General features: G+C 36.0%; 3 protein-coding genes and 1 long non-coding RNA gene across 8 annotated transcripts; 2 read left to right on the forward strand and 2 right to left on the reverse strand.

The window, feature by feature from the left end:
• The first annotated feature begins 847 nt into the window (after positions 1–847).
• On the forward strand, positions 848–6680 carry LOC101222995 (BRCA1-associated RING domain protein 1). 2 transcript variants are annotated; one of them, XM_011653310.2, is made up of 13 exons: positions 848–1072; positions 1178–1231; positions 1324–1394; positions 1717–1812; positions 2188–2453; positions 2964–3302; positions 3425–3525; positions 3844–4030; positions 4168–4271; positions 4652–4742; positions 5058–5223; positions 5782–5900; positions 6020–6680. In XM_011653310.2, exons 1-13 carry the CDS (start codon positions 975–977, stop codon positions 6362–6364), a joined length of 2037 nt encoding a protein of 678 aa, XP_011651612.1. In that variant the 5' UTR covers positions 848–974; the 3' UTR covers positions 6365–6680. The 2 variants fall into 2 exon arrangements, with proteins under 2 accessions (XP_011651612.1, XP_011651611.1); XM_011653309.2 differs by having other exon boundaries at positions 849–1072; positions 2185–2453.
• Positions 6681–6831: 151 nt separating this feature from the next.
• LOC101220714 (protein NRT1/ PTR FAMILY 5.2) lies at positions 6832–9737 on the reverse strand. Its single transcript, XM_004152011.3, has 4 exons — positions 9447–9737; positions 8886–9103; positions 8126–8697; positions 6832–8021 (listed from the first exon to the last, which is right to left on the reverse strand). The coding sequence occupies exons 1-4, from the start codon at positions 9577–9579 to the stop codon at positions 7139–7141; spliced, it is 1806 nt and encodes a 601-aa protein (XP_004152059.1). The 5' UTR covers positions 9580–9737; the 3' UTR covers positions 6832–7138.
• Positions 9053–10299, forward strand: LOC116402850. Its single transcript, XR_004215514.1, has 2 exons — positions 9053–9191; positions 9345–10299. It is a non-coding gene; the product is annotated as an uncharacterized LOC116402850 (long non-coding RNA).
• Positions 10300–11812: 1513 nt separating this feature from the next.
• On the reverse strand, positions 11813–16128 carry LOC101203355 (heterogeneous nuclear ribonucleoprotein 1). Of its 4 annotated transcripts, none has more exons than XR_004215512.1 (4): positions 15777–16128; positions 13401–14974; positions 13109–13212; positions 11813–11977 (listed from the first exon to the last, which is right to left on the reverse strand). XR_004215512.1 is itself a non-coding variant. In XM_004151950.3 (2 exons), exons 1-2 carry the CDS (start codon positions 15996–15998, stop codon positions 13886–13888), a joined length of 1311 nt encoding a protein of 436 aa, XP_004151998.1. In that variant the 5' UTR covers positions 15999–16128; the 3' UTR covers positions 11813–13885. The 4 variants fall into 4 exon arrangements, 1 of the variants encoding a protein (XP_004151998.1); XR_004215513.1 differs by having other exon boundaries at positions 13352–14974; XR_004215511.1 differs by having other exon boundaries at positions 13109–14974.
• Positions 16129–17031: the final 903 nt, after the last annotated feature.

Raw genomic sequence — 17031 nt, forward strand, 5'->3', positions numbered from 1 at the left:
CGTTCACTTTCTACGGGTTAGACTCTAAATGCATTAGATTGAAAAAAATATATATATTTTTTCTCAATGTTCATGTGTTCTTTCTTTCCTTTCTAAAAGTTCCAAATGTTTTCACATTATCAAACACTTCGTATTATTTATCAAACAAAATTAATTACTTTTACTCCGATTAATTCAATTTAAAACAAAAAAGAAAACAAAAAGATAAAAAGGAGAGAGTAAAATATTATAATTTAAAGATAATAATTATGGATGAACTTTTAAAAATAAAAGTTTTTACAAAACATTTACAATCTATAGCAAATTATATCGCAAATAGTCATTCATATGATATAGTGATATAATCCAAAACTTTATCATAATTTATAAATATTTTAATTTACTTTCCTATTTAAAAAGAATGGTGTTTATTTTAAAAAAATAAAGTCGTTGAACATTGATGAAAAATTTAAAAGACAGAAGAGAGAGGAGATAAAAAGTAAAAAAAAAAAGAGAGTTGAAAAAATAATAATAAAAAGTTTAAAAAGGAATGGAAAGCATTATAGTGAGAGGGTAAGACAAAATATAAGACGTAGGATTAGGAATGTAGTATAGGAGTGAGGAGGTAGTTTAGCCTTGTACGTTGTACCAATACCAACACATGTGAATATGTGATGTGTCCATAAATAAATTGACGCCACCTTCAGCAGCCGCCACAGGCGGGAGTTTTCACAAAACTGAAAAACCTCAATTCAAAGCGCGCATTTCAAACCTCATTTCCTCACTCCCCCGCGCTTTCCCAAATTAATCCTCCCCGTCCACGTGTCCCTCCCTCCTACACTCCTCAATATAAATGAAAAAACAAACCCCCTCCTCCTCCTTCACTCCCTTCTCTCATCACAACCAAAATTCTCATTACTTTCTACTCACAAACCTCTTACTTCCATTTCTCCCTCTACCTTCATTTTCATCGCTCTAAATTCCCATCCTCAACAATGTCGGGTTTCTCAACTACTGCTAACACCACTAGGTTCTTGAACCCTTGGCTTCTTCATTTCCAGAAAATGGGACTTGAACTCAAGTGTCCTCTCTGGTATCTTTATTCATCTACTCTCTTCTTCTTCTTTGATTGTTCGTTGCTGTTATTTTTCATTCTAACGTTTTTATTTCCTTTCTTGTTTTTGTATGAAATTAACAGCTTAAACTTCTTCGATGATCCAATTCTGCTTCCTTGCAATCACCTCTTTTGCAAGTATGTTTTCTGTTTCCTTATTCTTATTTGGTTTTTGGTTTTTTTTTTTTTTCAAGTTGTAGATGCATTATTTTTTGTTTACCTTGTTTCAGGAGTTGCATGCCATTTGCAGCTCAGATTGGATCGGTTTGCCCTCTGTGCAAAGCAGGATTTGTCGACCGAGGTCGAGTTTCCACTACTCTTAGGCTTCTTATAGACTTGTACTGCTTTTGAATGATGGTCTTCATGTATCGATATCTGTTTTACGCTGTCTTGATTTCTTTATGAACTAATGCTCTTTCAAGAGTAGCGAGGTTTTGGATTATCCCTGGTTTCTGATCATCTAAGATTACATTTTTTAGAATATATGATACTTGTTAACTAAAAGAGTATAAAAACATCGTCTTTATTAATGAATATGAGTGGTTGTTCAATTTTGTTTTCTTGAGAATTTGTATGTGTAAAATGTCGTTAGTGATCCTTTTGTCGTATGCTTCATTATGCAGACATGAGGCCTGCTCCTTTCATGGACAAGATGGTGTCAATTTACAGGAGTCTGGATGCGACATTCTCTACAAATATGTCAAAATTAGTCTCAACTGGTATAAATTATTCAACTTTCTCGTTGTGTTGTCTGTGGAAGAAAGAAGAGAACCAAAATTGAAACAAGATAATAACAAATCTGAAGAGAATGTTACAACAAGTGCAAAATAAAATATAAATTTTTAGTTGGTCACAACTTGCGGTACATAAAAATCACAATGCACATATATGGAAATGGACCAACAACTTCTTTATGGCTATGAGCAATTTATTAATTAAGTATGAAGAAGAATCAATCAATTGCAGCTTTTATGTAAAATTTCAACCCACGATCATAGCTTTTACCTTGATGCTTTTTTTTCTCTCTAGATCCCTTAGGTTTGAAGATTGTTATATTTTAAACTGCTCTAAGTGTCTAATTAAAACTACAGTAGATGTTGGGGCAGCTGTGGAGCAATCACGTTTTGGTCAGTCTGTTTCTTATGTTGCCAACAACTGCAAGGAGTTTGAGGGATGCAGCATGCCTGTTGACAGTAAACGTCAACATCTTGGCATTGAGGGTAGAAAAGGTGAACATGGGAGGCATGAGGATTGTGTAATGCCACCTGTGAGTCAGACAGACCAGTTATCATCAGGAAGCCCACCTTCGTTTGGTGATGGCAAGGTCTCAGATGACAGTAGTGATGAGTACCGTGGTCATGTGAGATTTGATGCTCTCCCTATTTCCTCACCCTTTCTTCTTTCTGGTTATTTTTCTGTCACTTTTGTTGCAAATATAGGAACTGCATACTGGTATCTATTGTTGTAGGCTTGTGAACTATCTTTAGTTCTAAAATGAGGTTTTGACACAGATTGCTAATTGCTATATATATCACATAGATGCACCATTAATTGAAATACCTTTGTTTGAACTGCTAGAGAACCTTTGCTATAAATTCTCCTTGAATTAGTGAACTGACTGATTATGGTCAGTTAGGAATATGTCATTCTTTTCATTCTGGTTATTATTGGTTTATGATTAATTAGGACTAATGACTGTTGCTTTGTGGATATTTGTGCCAATTCATTCATCTTTATACTAAGCTCTGGTTGTTATTGGGTTTTAAATCAGAAATAATTGACTGTTGCTTTGTCCTTTGTGGGTGTTTGTGCTATTTCCTGTCTTTATAACAAGTCTTATTCTGAGCTACATATTTGCGATCGTTCATAGGGATCTAAAAACACTTCAGATTGGATATCTGTTATAACTAGTGCTGATGACAAAAAGTTGCAATTGTCGAAGTGTACAAGTTCTGCTTCTGAAGAGGAAGGTCACCTGAGGGACCTCAAGAGACAAAAGTTGAATTATGGTCAGTTAAAGTTTCGCATAAGCAGTGCTGATCAAACTCATCCTCCAGTTTCAGAGCCTGGAAATTCAGAGACTTCGAATTCTGGGATGGAACACAAATCTCAAGTAACTAATGCTAGCAGCATGCCTCTTGCCGATGCAGATGACACCATTGTGAGGAATGTCAAATGTGCGTTTTGCCAGTCATCTAAAGTTACAGAGGTATTAATATTAAAGATCATATATTTGTTATCTGCATCTCTGTTTGCTTTATATCACGTAATGGATAAATGGTGATTTGATATATAATTTGTTTCTTTATGTTAATTTTCTATTAATTCTAGGATACTGGAGCTGTCCTGCATTATATGAATGGCAGATTGGTTGATGGAGTTGAGGCAGCAAGTCCAAATGTCATACATGTTCACAAACTTTGTGTTGAATGGTATTCAATCTCCATCCCATGTACCCTGCATTTTAATGGGAAGCCAATTTAAACAATTTGCAAGTTTGTAGGGTTGAAGATTAGCATTTTTTTTCTTGTTTTGTAATTCTTGTTTTTTTCTTTTTTTAAATTTAACTTTTAATGCTGTTATTTATTTATTTTTACTTTAATAAAAGAGAGTGCACGTTAGCAATTGTAATTTGTTCGTGTGCTTGGTCATTTTTTTATGATGACTTTTTCAATTGTGCTGTGCTGTGCTGTCTTGTCTTTTTTCTTTATGGTATTGGTGATGATATAACATGCTGATTTGAAATGCAGGGCACCGCAGGCATACTTTCAGGGTGATGATGTCCATAATTTGAAGGCTGAAGTGGCAAGGGGTTCAAAGCTTAAGTGCAGTAAATGTGGGCTAAAAGGAGCAGCCCTAGGTTGTTATTTGAGGTCTTGCCAGAAAAGCTATCACGTTCCTTGTGCACTTGAAATAGACGAGTGCCGTTGGGACATGGTAAATGCACTATCCTCGAGAATTGTAGACTTGCCATTGCCATTGTCTTTGTTTTTCTTAGTTTTCTTTGGTGACATATTTATTATTCTTTCTTAAAGTAGTACATATGCTTATTATTATCTTTCTAAATTTTACAGGACAATTTTCTTGTTCTGTGCCCCTCACATACGTCAGCAAGATTTCCAGATGAAAGGTCAAAGCCTAGGAAGATGCCTAGAGATCAGGCTTCTCTATTTCAAATGTAAAATATTTTATCTTTTCAGTCGCTTTGAAATGTTCAACTTGTATTTATTTAATTTGGCTTGGCACTTCGGAATCTTGGTTGATTCTAATATCTAAATTAATTACTTCATGTCGGCCAGGCTTCATTATGCTTTAATATTGCTACTAGTTCTTAAAATATATGGGTTATATTCGTTTGTCCTATTTGTGATGTGAGGTGCAAACACAAATCTAAAGCAAAACAATAGATGTTTTACTCTAAATCTCACAGAATAATTATGAAACATGTCAATGCAATACTCATTTTATATTTCACGATGGATATATTTTTTTTTTTTGGAAGAACAGAGATTTGCTTCGTGACAATAATTTTGATGTGTTTAATATTGTTTCTTCCAGGAACCAGAAGGATTTGAGCAATTGGGCATCTGCATCAGATGGGGTAAACAAATGGACGTTTTGTGGGTCAGCTCTGTCTGCTGAAGAAAGGGTTAGTTGATTAGCTCGTATTGGTTAACTTATAAACTGACAAACATTTATTTATTTTTATATTACTTTTAAACCTCTAACTACTTGTGTGTGGCATTTATGTTGTTGATGGGCCATCTTTTCTTTATATCATTTGATTAATGAAACTAAATTTCAGAACATAATATTTGAGTTTTCAGTTAATAGTTACCTGTATAGATGAAAATGTTTAATAATTCCATTATTAATGTCAAGTGGTTGATTTCATACCGTCCATTTCACAAGGAATTTATCTTGACTACATCTCAATAATCTAATGAATCTTCTATTCTTTCAGAATATTCTGGTTAAGTTTGCGAAATTAACTGGTGCCACAGTGTCCAAATTATGGAAGCCAGATGTGACTCATGTTATTGCGTCCACAGATGAGAATGGTGCATGTACTCGAACATATAAAGTCCTCATGGGGATATTGAATGGAATATGGATTCTGAACATGGATTGTAAGTACAATTCTAATGATGTTTTTTTCTTTCTGAAATTCTGCTTTCATTTAGATGGAAGTTGAAGTAATCGTCATCATTATTCTTGAACATCACACTAGTTCTTTCATCTATCAATGAAAATTGGTTCTTATAAAGAAATTTGTGATTGGCCATATGTTTTTTAACATAGATACCAATAGTCTAGCCGAGAGGTAATGTGATTGGCAAATAGTTGCTTAGGCCCTTTTTGATAATTATTTTGTTGTTTTGTTTTTTATTTTTGAAACTTAAGTCTATTTTCTATTCTTTTTTTACAATGATCTGCATATTTTCTAAGTAAAAATCCTTTGACAAGTTTTTTTAAAAATGCTTTTTTTAGTTTTCAAGATTTGACAATGGTTTTTATAAACATGGGTTAGAGGTAGATGACAAACCAAGAAATTTATAAAAGAAAATTGTGTTTGTAGGCTTAATTTTCAAAAACAAAAAACTAAATGGTTATCAAACTTAGTAATGAGGTGTTTACTTTTTTTTTTTTTAAATACGTTTTCTAACTTTGAAAGTTGGAGTGTTTAGGGGTAAAAGATTGCATGAAAGAAAAGTGTCCACTGAACGAAGAAGCTTATGAAATTGCTCTTGACAACTACGGGTGTACTGATGGTCCCAAGACTGGCAGGCTGAGGGTTTTAAACAAAGTAAGTTAACTCATATGATGCATGAAAAGTGATGGTTAATCCTTGATGTTATTGTTACTTTAGTAGAATAAGTGATTCCCAATGGTGATTTATTACATGATTATTTGCTATCTCTACAGGAACCCAAGCTCTTCATTGGCTTGAGCTTCTATTTCACTGGTGATTTTCCACCGGCCTACGAGGAGGATCTTCAAGATTTGGTAATAACTGCCGGAGGTACTGTTTTGGAGGACGAAGAATTGGCAGCAACAAGTTCCAATGACCAGGCTGCACCAAAGGTGGTGGTTGTTTATAATCTCGATTCTCCTGGAGGATGCAAAGTGGGGGAGGAGGTTTCTATTCTCTGGCAACGAATGAATGAGGCAGAGGGAATAGCTGCAAAAGTTGGAGCCCAGGTCATTGGTCACACATGGCTTGTGGAATCCATTGCAATGGGAAGCTTGCAACCTTTTGTCAGCTGCTAACTATGACTTTAATTAATCTTAGTGATGTATTTAGTAATTAATGTAATCATACAAGTGCAGTAGGCTCATGTACAAACTGAAGCTAATCTGAATAGTTTTTGATTGCGCCACCAACTTTTTGGGTTTGGATAGCACAAGGAAAAAAATCTTATCCTACATATAGAAAGAACATCTACTGGAAGTCCCAACTTGGGCAGTAGGTTGTATATGATTTATCTGTAACACTACTAAATCCTCAATAACCTGATAGACCTCCTATTATTCATCAATATAGTAGATGGAGGAAGAACTAATATAGGCACGTGTGAGTTAGTAAGGGGATTTGTTGAAATATATTTTAAATAGTTAGTTAGGATTTGTTGGGATATGTCCTTATGATATATTCTTATAAATAAGTTTTGAAGGGGAGGGGGAGATTTAGATTTTGAGTGTTAGATTTGGGATCTGTGCACCTTTGAGACATAAGGTAACAAAGAGATTGTAACCGAATTGGGTTTCTCAATTCGAACTCAATTCGTTCATTTACTATTCTATTTAATTCTTGTAATCAGAGTATCAATAAAGATACAATGATAGAACACAATCTGTTCCATCATAACCATGTCTATCCCTTTTGACATTTGTGGCTTTAGGTGATAATATTACATGTTACATATTCTGATTGTATAACAAAAAGTTAAACTGATAACAACTTTGGTAAAGTAAAATGTAGCTTTTGCTGAGCATTTTTCTATGGAGTACGCCAACGTAACCCGTTTTATAGCTAAAATAATATCAGGCTGGTTGGATTTTTGGGACTTGATCCGATGCAGCTTCTGTATTTAGCAATGTCGTGGTTATTTCCTTTTTGGATTCTGCACTATCAACGTTATAAACATAGAACATTGCAGCTGTGAGAAAGAAGAAAAAGTTGATGAAGCCCAAGAGGCCTAGTAATGCGTAATAATGGTCTAAATGAGAAACGTTTAGATTGTCCAAAATCCAATTCGTATGGTTTTTTGCCGTTCTATCAGCTACGGTCTTCAGTAAAAAGCTACTCAGGAAATGCCCAATTCCCAAGCTGCTGGTGAAATATGAGGTGCCAAGGCTTTTCATGCCTTCTGGCGCTTGGTCGTAGAAGAACTCAAGCTTTGCTACTTCTACAAAGGCATCTGCTATCCCTGTTATAGCAAATTGAGGAAGGAGTATGAAAATGGTGAGTGGAACCTGGTCATTTTGTTTAAAAGTGTGGTTTTCTCTAACGCTTTTCAGTCTCATTCTTTCAGCAATACATGCTATGACCATGACAATGATTTGCAGCACCAGTCCTACACCCATTCTTTGCAGCAATGTGATCCCTCTAGGGTTTTTGGTGAATCGACGAGCAAATGGAACAAATAAACGGTCATAGATGACGATGGTGATCAGCATAAAGATTGTTATAAAAGCTGAAAGGCTTGCTGGAGGAATTTGAAAATGGGGACCCATGCTCCTGTCGAGGGTGGCGCCTTGTTTGATGAATAATGTTCCCACTTGTGCAACAAGTGCACTTGGTATGAATGACACTGATAGAATGGGCATCATTTTAATCATTTGCTTTGTTTCTTCAACTTGAGTAACTGTGCATAGAGTCCATGCTTCGCTTGTAGGACTCCGAACTGCTGCTTTGTCAAGGAATCTGCAGATTTTAGAATTCTAATCATGATATGAAATGATTATCATAATCTGCTTGGAAAATTAAGGTTGATGTCTGATATTTTACACTCAGAATGGCAGAATTACCTTAACGAATTTGTATGATCAATCCTACTCTTTTTTGAATTAGTGTAATCTTCCAGATTAATCTCATGAAGCTCTTTTGAATCATTAGGAATTGGTACATTCCACTTCATAACAGCAGCTACAATCACCTTAGCTATCTTGCTGAAAGGGCTTCCTGAAGGCAATTTGTGCCTGTAGAATGGAGTGCCCATCAAAAAGAACAGCACAGCAAGTGAAAGCCCAATCGTTGGAATCCCATATCCAAGGCCCCAACCTACATTGTCTTGAGTGTAAACCAAAAAAGTGGTGGAGAACAGAGTGCCAAAGAAAATGCTAAACATCCACCAGTTGAAAAAGGAGAGCTTTTGGCTTCGTTCCTTAGGCTCAAAATCATCAAATTGGTCAGCTCCCATTGTAGAGATGTTGGGTTTGGTACCACCAGTTCCAATTGCAATTATGTACAATGCACAGTAGAAAACCCCAACTTGGAGAGGCGAGGCTTGGTTGTCACAGTGACCGTCTTTTCCTTCATTGCCGCATGGCGGTGGTCTCAGCGATGGCAATGAAACTGCCATGGTAAGCAGGGCCATTCCCTGCACGACATAAGGTTGGATGAATGAATACAACACAAGTACATACTCAAATTCCCTCCATCCCTGTATTTCTCTCTAAATTTATTCTACACTACGACTTTGATTGAAGAATGACTATTCTTTTATTCTCATTCTAGGGAAATGAGTTTGAACGCCATGTAATTCATTTACAGAAGTTGAAATCTTACAGTGAGGTAAATTGCAGAAGCCGATACAAAGGTCCAGTATCGGCCGAGATAAGCATCAGCAATGTAGGCACCTATAATTGGTGTCATCCACACAGTGCCAACCCAGTTGGTGACATTATTGGCTGATGTCACAATCCCTTGATGAAGTCGATCGGTCAAATACACCACTAAGTTTGTTGCAATTCCATAGTATGCCATCCTCTCAAACACCTCGTACGCTACGAAACCAACATTTTGAAAACATTAACCACTCCTTTCTCAACTCAAGAACTAGAAGAACAAAACCCAACACAGGTTTCAAACAAGGTAGTGTCTAGATGTCAATGCATTTTATGAAGTGATTATATTGCTGCATGTTATGTATGAGATATTCAACCAAGGACTTCTTGATATTAATTCTTTCAAAAGCTATTTTTTTTCTTTGATGGTATCTTCTTTAACGGAATTCATTACTTGTAGCTTTAAAAAGAGAGCTTGCAGAAGTGGAGGCCAGAAGAAGATGGACAAAAGCAAAAGCAAAAGCAAAACAAAACAGGAAAGCTTGTCGAAGATTATAATTACCAACAATGAAGGAACAGGCTCTCCATCTCCCAGTCTTTGATCTTAAGACAGGTAAACCTTTGAGACTCACGGTTCCATCTTCAGTATAATCATCTCTTCCATTTTCAGATCCTTTCTCCCCCACTTGTGCCATTATAGTAAACAACGGAGAGGCAGAGTAATAATGAAGGAACTTTCTATAAGGAAATCGTTGAAATTCATGTGAGTTCTATTACCTTTTTATATAATCTTAAGGTAGCCATGCATCTTTAAACAACCTCCCTCCCCCAATAAAAATAAATAAATAAATGAAATCACCACCACAAACTTATTTAGTGTGAAGTTTAATAATATTAGTATAAAGTAAGTAAATTAGGCATGCTCATGCTGGCTATGGTTTTAAAAGGTTTGGAAATTTTGATTTTGAGCATTTTTTAGTTTTATAAAAAAAAAACAGTGTGAAAGGTGGAATTAAAAAGGAAAGTTTTTGTAGTTAGTATAGTTAATTATCAAACCTAAATATTTGTTATAGAGACATGTTAGTCATTTTTGTTTTGAGAGATCTGTTTCATTCATTTGTACAAAAGACCATATGCCCTTGTAGCTTCTCATTGGGTGTTATTATTTGTTTCTTCTTTCCTCCAATGTGAGAAGTTGGCCTCTAAATCAACGATTGAATTAGTGTTGACATAATCTTGCCACTCTTTTTCAGTCACTTTCACATTTTGGTTTCACTTATTATTATATTTTTATGTTTACAATTTTGAGGAGAATGTCTAATCAATATGATAGACCGTCGCAGTTAACACATATTACAAACTTTTCTAGCTTGTAGTTATCTTTACATTCGGCAGAAGATGATAAGCTTCAGTTTATTATTTCTTATTTTTATCATTTTTAAATTATAAGTTTCATTTTCCTGTCTTTTCTGTTACCCATTGAAGAAGATTAGGTTTGCATATTGTAGTTGTATTGCAGTCAATTATAATTGACTATAAGTGATACTAAACGTAGAGTCAAACCAAGCATAACTCAGTTAGTATTGTATTTTTATTATCAATTTTGAGTTCAAAGATTTGATGCCAAAAAAAGTGTGATTTAAGGGCTTCCAGAAATGTGACCATAACGATTATTGAATAACATGTGCAAATTTTTGTACTATAAATAAAGTGAAAAAGGAACTTCCCCAATTAATTTATCAATACATAATGCACATTCCACATTCCACATTTCATATTTTAAAAAATTGTTTAAGTACGTGTAAGGGTATGAAATATTCAACTTTTTGACATTAAAAGTTATCCTTTGCCACACTTTCCATATTTAAAACATATGTATGTAGAGCCTGACTATATATAAAAATACTCCCCATTACAATTTAGATAAAATGAATATGAAGTCTCATCTCAGTCTTGTGGAAATTGGTTTGTTGAGTTTTGTCACGAGAAGGAGATGGAGTAACTGCCTAATTTTGTTAACCTTTTAGTTTCAGTTTTACTCTTCAACCAATCCTTAAATCATTTCTTATTTATGTTTGAGACAGTAAGCTTTATCCTCTTTGATCGTCCAAATGCATTTGCACACAAGAATCGTACCAACTTTAGTTAAACAACAAATTGCCTTAAAATTAGGCAAAAAGATCGAAAATGGTTATGCTGTGCGAAGCCATAAATCTGACAGTGCATACAGAGTACAAGCCACGATAAAAAATACAATTAACTTAGTTAATTCAATGGAGTTAGAGAAGCATAAGAAATTAAAGAGTTTGTGTAGAAAGAAACTACAAGTCTTATTCTGGCCAATGCTTAAGAATGGTTTTAAATGAAAGAACCAATTTAAATCACACGAAGTTGACTTTCAAAGAGCTTTAGAAAGCACTTAAAAAGAAGAAGAAAAAAAGTCTATGCTACGATTGAAACAAAAACTAAGAATTTGTACATCTTGCAAATTTATGTGATAACAAACTTTATTTTTTCAAATGTAGATTTAAAATACATTTGATAGGGGAATCAAACCCCAGGTTGAAGTTATTAACATGGTAGAACGCTATTTAATTTGAAGCCAACCAACCAAACGTTAATTAATGTATGGGTAGGAGCACACATTTGGTTCTATATCTTTTGATTGTTTCAGTATTCAGCAAATAAATTAAATCCTTGGTATTAAAGGCCCCACTTGCAATAGATATGAATATATAATTGGATAAACATTCAAGCACATGTATGGTAAAAAGTTCGTCCACTTTACTCGCTAGGTCTGGTTTTATGCAAAAATTGCATTGAGATGAAACTTCTAAATGGTGAAGGAAAATTAATTTAAGTTTAAACTTAGAATATCTAGAAACAAAAGGGAAGTTGTATAATAAAAACAAAAGTAAAAGTTCCAAATACAAGATAAAGGATTGCTCTCATTTCATTCATTGGGAAACTGCCAACTTCTCCAACAGGAGACTGGAGAAATTAGAGATGCATAAGAAGAAGTTAAAAGTATATAGGCGAGACACAATTTGTTAGGGGGCCTGTGGGAGTCCAACCAAAAGCCAAAATGAATATCTGCTAAACAGAAGTCATTCAATCAAATATTGATGCTAAACAGCAGTTAATTATATAAAAGAAACGGAACACGGGAATAAATAAAAAAGGAAGAATAATTTAGCCAAACTGAGCTTAATTCAACTAACTTTCCTCCCTAGAGGTTAGAGGCTCAATTCACTATCACCACCGTTTCAGTATACTCAAAAGTAAAAGCTTAAACCTAAAGTAGGGTTGCAATAAATGATATTAGGTTACAAATGAAAAGAAACAAGATACTAAAACAACCAAGCAAATAGATGCTGGAAACTAAGGGATGGAAGAAAGTGATGCTGCCTATGCGAATGACCCTAGCTTGCCAAGCACTTGTATATCACTGATATTTGAGCTAAATCTCGGATCATATAATACATATTGAAGCAGGAATTTCAGGTGGAGCTAAATCTGGGATTATACATTCAGGAGTTCGGTGTTAGTTATGCTGACCTTTAGAGCGTTAGAGCAACAATTGAGAAGTTCCTCCTCCATCCGCCCTTTAGAGACAAAGGAGGGTTTTTTATGACTTGCCCGGGTGTGTGTTATTTTGGACATTTGGAGTGAAACAATCAGCTGTTTTGTGGTATGGAGAGGAGCATAGTGAGTTTTGGTAGCTGGTTACATTTCACATGTCCCTTTGGACTTACATTTCGTAGATCTTTTGTAATTATTCCATTGGTAACATTTTACTCAGTTGGTCCTTCTTTTAGCAGGGGTGTTGTATGCCCTTGTATTCATTAATTTTTTCTCAATGAAAGTTGTTTTCATATATATATATATATATATTTTGAAGCATAAATAGAAGGTTAGGCTGACAATTCATAGATGAGGTTATAATAATAAGAAGTATGCTGCACAATACTAAACCTCTGGTATACGACTGTGGTTAGCTATTGATGCTATAAACGGGCAGAGAAGAAAGAAATCGGTTCTTGATCAGGATGATATCTAAGCTACTAAGTTTGGTTCTACAGAGTCAAACAAATGAACTAACTGCCGTCATAATATAACAATATGCAGTTACACCAAAAATTGAAGAAAAATTGCATGAAAGTTAAATTAGAGAACCAAAGAAAAAGATCTAATTATGCCCATAAGAATGTCAAGGTGACATACCGCAATGGAGATGGGCGGTGGAAGAACACCCAAACCTTAGTCCATTAGCAGCATGAAAGGTCTGTTAAAAGCATTCAGCAGCTCCGAAACTCCACCTGAAATTCCTGTGCATGCCAAAACCCATTTAATAACTTGTGCTAATCACAGTTCGAAACTCAAAACTTATCCTTTTCCTCATACAAAAAAACTAGACCAAAAAGCTAAAATAATGTTCAAGTGGCTTTCAAACATGTGGAAACAAACCAAGTTGTAAAGTTCCCCATAATAGGAAGAAGCTGATAACATCTCCTACCTCTATCTTGACTGCCAAAAGAAAGCCACATCTACCAACGGCTGCAGAAGCCTATTATTTAGCAAAACACCAGATGCATAAAAGAGATAGCGCTACATGATACATAAATTACCATGATAAACAATTAACTTGCAATACAATAACAGTATATAGAATATCCTCATAACCACCCATCATCGACATAGAAAAAGTAAATAGATACTATTCTAGCTTCTACATAAGATTAAGATATGAAAAAAAACACAAAAGTGTATCAATGTTTTCAATTTTCCAAATGCTCACAACAATAAGCAACCTCCAGAAAACAAGCCTAAAAATAAATATTACTACTGCTAGAAAGCAATGGACATATTCAACTATAGAATTACTACTGTCTGATAGCACTGAGAATGAAGAGATCCAACCATTCTCAGAATCTGTTCCCATCCAGTAATATGACTTGCACGTGGAAAAGGATGACATGTGCAAACATGTGGTGATGGGGGTTAACCATGCCTGGACTGATTGCCACCATATCCACCACCATAACCACCTGGAGTCTGTGAAGCATCAGATCTCCAGCCACCACTGGAGTAACCCGAATTTCCATTAGTGTCACCATAGCCACTCCCCATGTACCCACCACTCACGCCATGTTGCTCTCCACTTTGACCGGTACCAACATTGCTATTTGGAGCACTTGCAGCTCGTCCACCAGAGGCTCCATATCCCCCATAAGTACCATCGTTTCCACCATAATAACCCTGATTCCCATACCCAGAAGCCCCACTAGGTGATTGGCCCCTTGGGGCAGAAGGAGGTGCTCCAGTACCCGAGGCATTCCAAGGAGCTGCAGCCCCAAAGCCTGGACTGGCACCATAGCCAGGACCACCGTATCCTGGAGCTTGATTGGTCCAAGAACTTTTCATGGCCCCAGGTGCTCCACTTAGATAACCAGCATTGACAGCACCTGGATTTCCAAATGGTCCAGCTGGACCACCAAATCCAGCATTTGCACCACCATACATACCGACACCATAACTACCGTAACTTCCATAAGGGACACCACTGTTTGGTCCTCCATAACCATAACCTGATACACTATATCCAGAATAGGGGGGGAAACCACCAGCAGTAGACTGAGGTTGCATATATCTATTGCCATCTGATCTACCATCAAAGCTGTTAGAATTAGTGCCGGAAGCACCATAATTTTGATAGCCTGCACGACCACCACTTCCTGGATTTGCATCTTTAGGAAGTGCCCGTTTCACCTCTACAAGTTTACCATTCAGTTCATGAAAGCTCTTATAAAGTACTCTATCAACTGCATCTTCATTGTCAAATGTTATGAAACCAAATCCACGAGGTCTTTGAGTATTTTGGTCGTACATTATCACTACATCAGTTACTTGACCATAACTTTCAAAATACTGCCGGAACCCATCTTCTGTTAGTGCCGACGGTAGGCCTCCCACAAATATTTTCTTGGTCCTAAAATATCCACTACCTCCAGAACTTCTACCAGAGTTATTAATGCCACTTCTTGTGGAAGTTTGTTGTTCTTCTCTTGATAGCGCCCTTTTTGCCTCCACCTGTGTCAATAAAGCACAACTTGAAATTGCTGAAAAGGTTCAGTGGGAACACAAATGAAGTACATCAACTCAACGTATGCACGGGTCATCATCCTCACCAGTTATCATAATAAGCTAGAAAATATAAAATTTTCAACAATTTAAAGTAGTCATGTCATAATGGGTCAACCATCAAGTTGATATGTATCACTTTCCTCACTGTCCGGTACCTAAACCTAAACTGACTAGCACACAGAGCAATGTCAACAGTCTACCAATATTCTTAATTACTTTTAACCCGATAAAACAACAGTAGCATACCACTTATGTTCTTTTTACCAGGAAGGCATCTGCTAATCAACTTATCGCGCACACAAGTTCCCTTACGAAAGAGTACCAACATATTACCTTTCGGTCTAAAAAACAAGAAATGTACACATTATCTAAGAAAAAGATAACAAATGAAGGGTGATAGACACAACTGATGAGGGCACCAACACTAGAATGATCCGCATCTCCCCATTCGAACTTCCGTTGCATTTGAAAGAGGAAGAGGGTATTTCCAGAGAACAAAATAACCAAACGACCAAACAAAACTATTCCGACATATTTCGAAGGTCAGAGTCAATAACAGTAACCCAATTACGAACTAATGAAATACATGGGGAACAGAGAGCGAGTATTATTACAGAACCATTGCTAATAACGAGGTCCTAAATTAAAGTAATTACTACTAAAACAACACGATTCGGAGAAAAAGAAAAACCTAATAAAAGAACAAAGTAATGCAGATAGAAAGAAAATTGCAGAGGTAAAAAAGAACCTGGCGGCCATCGATGGTGTGCTTATCTTGAAGAACCTGATCAAGAAGGGAAGGATCAGAGAAGACAACAAAGCCAAAACCACGAGGACGGCCGGTGGTCTTGTCGCGCATAATAACGGCTTGAATAACTTCACCGAATTGGGAGAAATAGTCCCTAAGCTTCTCCTCGGAGGTGTCCCAAGCAATTCCACCAATGAAAAGCTTACCCTCGTCGGAGTCCATATCTCCGGTGGCGGAGTAGGGGGGTGGAGGGGAAGAGATATAGAGTTAATAGTGGTGGAAAGGTGAGAGAGATCGAGAAAGAAGAGAGAGAGAAATGGAGGGAAGGGGGGGGGGGAATGAGCGCCAGAGTACGAGGAGGGAAATTTGGGGGCTAGGGTTCCCATGAAAACGATGTCGGTTTATTAATATTAAAGTAAAACTTCATATTTAGTAAAAAAAGAAAGTTTTGGAAGTCATGAGAAGGGGGTGGTGGCGCAGTTGGCTAGCGCGTAGGTCTCATAGCTTCTGAGTTATCCTGAGGTCGAGAGTTCGAGCCTCTCTCACCCCAATTTCCTCATTTTTTATTTTTATCGAAAATGGAGTAGTTTTTATCGTCTTTATTTGGACTCTGTATCACTCTCCGTTACTAATATAACAATAAAACCATCCCATTTTGCTAATATTTTTCGAAACAACACTTATCATCTGATTGACCCTTTACAAGTGGTTAATAAATTCTTAAACTTTTGATTCTTTATTATTGTTAGATCAAAATTTTAAAATAACTTAACATGGTAACACCCTTCTCCCACCTCCTTTTACAAACCCCTAACCTAACTTCAAAAAGAGGGTGCCAAGGTTGCAACCATTGTCATATCCTAACAATATTCATCAACTAACTAACCTCTCTAACTTAACTACCATTTACAACATAAATGCATGCTTGAAAGGAACAACAACACAAGTTAACCTTTTCCCTAGTTTAACCCACAACTTTAAAATTTTAAAAGTTGTATGATTGTATTATATCTTCGTCGTATAATACGTATTGCATGGTTATCATTATACATAATATTTTGTGCCTTTCTAAATAGCTGCTTGGCTATCACTGTGTATATATATTGCATGCACCAGTTTAGACCAATTGAAAATATCTTCCAAAAAATTTCAAAGTCATTATGCTTCTCCTTCAACCTTGTCTAAAGCTATAAATTTAGATTCTATTGTGGATCATGCTATACAAGTTTTTTTTGGAAGATTTTCAAGATACAAC

Source organism: Cucumis sativus, chromosome 3, assembly GCF_000004075.3.
Source record: "Cucumis sativus cultivar 9930 chromosome 3, Cucumber_9930_V3, whole genome shotgun sequence".
NCBI lineage: Eukaryota > Viridiplantae > Streptophyta > Magnoliopsida > Cucurbitales > Cucurbitaceae > Cucumis > Cucumis sativus.

What these genes read in the sequence shown, in the direction of transcription:
- LOC101220714 (XM_004152011.3), bottom strand. Translation starts at nt 9,579, where the DNA reads ATGGCACAAGTGGGGGAGAAAGGATCTGAAAATGGAAGAGATGATTAT. An exon ending in CTTCTGCAATTTACCTCACT is followed by an intron (nt 8,698 to 8,885) that starts GTAAGATTTCAA and finishes TATGTCGTGCAG; the next exon opens with GGAATGGCCCTGCTTACCAT. An exon ending in GATCATACAAATTCGTTAAG is followed by an intron (nt 8,022 to 8,125) that starts GTAATTCTGCCA and finishes TAAAATCTGCAG; the next exon opens with ATTCCTTGACAAAGCAGCAG.
- LOC101222995 (XM_011653309.2), top strand. Translation starts at nt 975, where the DNA reads ATGTCGGGTTTCTCAACTACTGCTAACACCACTAGGTTCTTGAACCCT. An exon ending in GTGATGAGTACCGTGGTCAT is followed by an intron (nt 2,454 to 2,963) that starts GTGAGATTTGAT and finishes GATCGTTCATAG; the next exon opens with GGATCTAAAAACACTTCAGA. An exon ending in CAGGCTTCTCTATTTCAAAT is followed by an intron (nt 4,272 to 4,651) that starts GTAAAATATTTT and finishes TGTTTCTTCCAG; the next exon opens with GAACCAGAAGGATTTGAGCA.
- LOC101203355 (XM_004151950.3), bottom strand. Translation starts at nt 15,998, where the DNA reads ATGGACTCCGACGAGGGTAAGCTTTTCATTGGTGGAATTGCTTGGGAC. An exon ending in ACACCATCGATGGCCGCCAG is followed by an intron (nt 14,975 to 15,776) that starts GTTCTTTTTTAC and finishes TTATTGACACAG; the next exon opens with GTGGAGGCAAAAAGGGCGCT.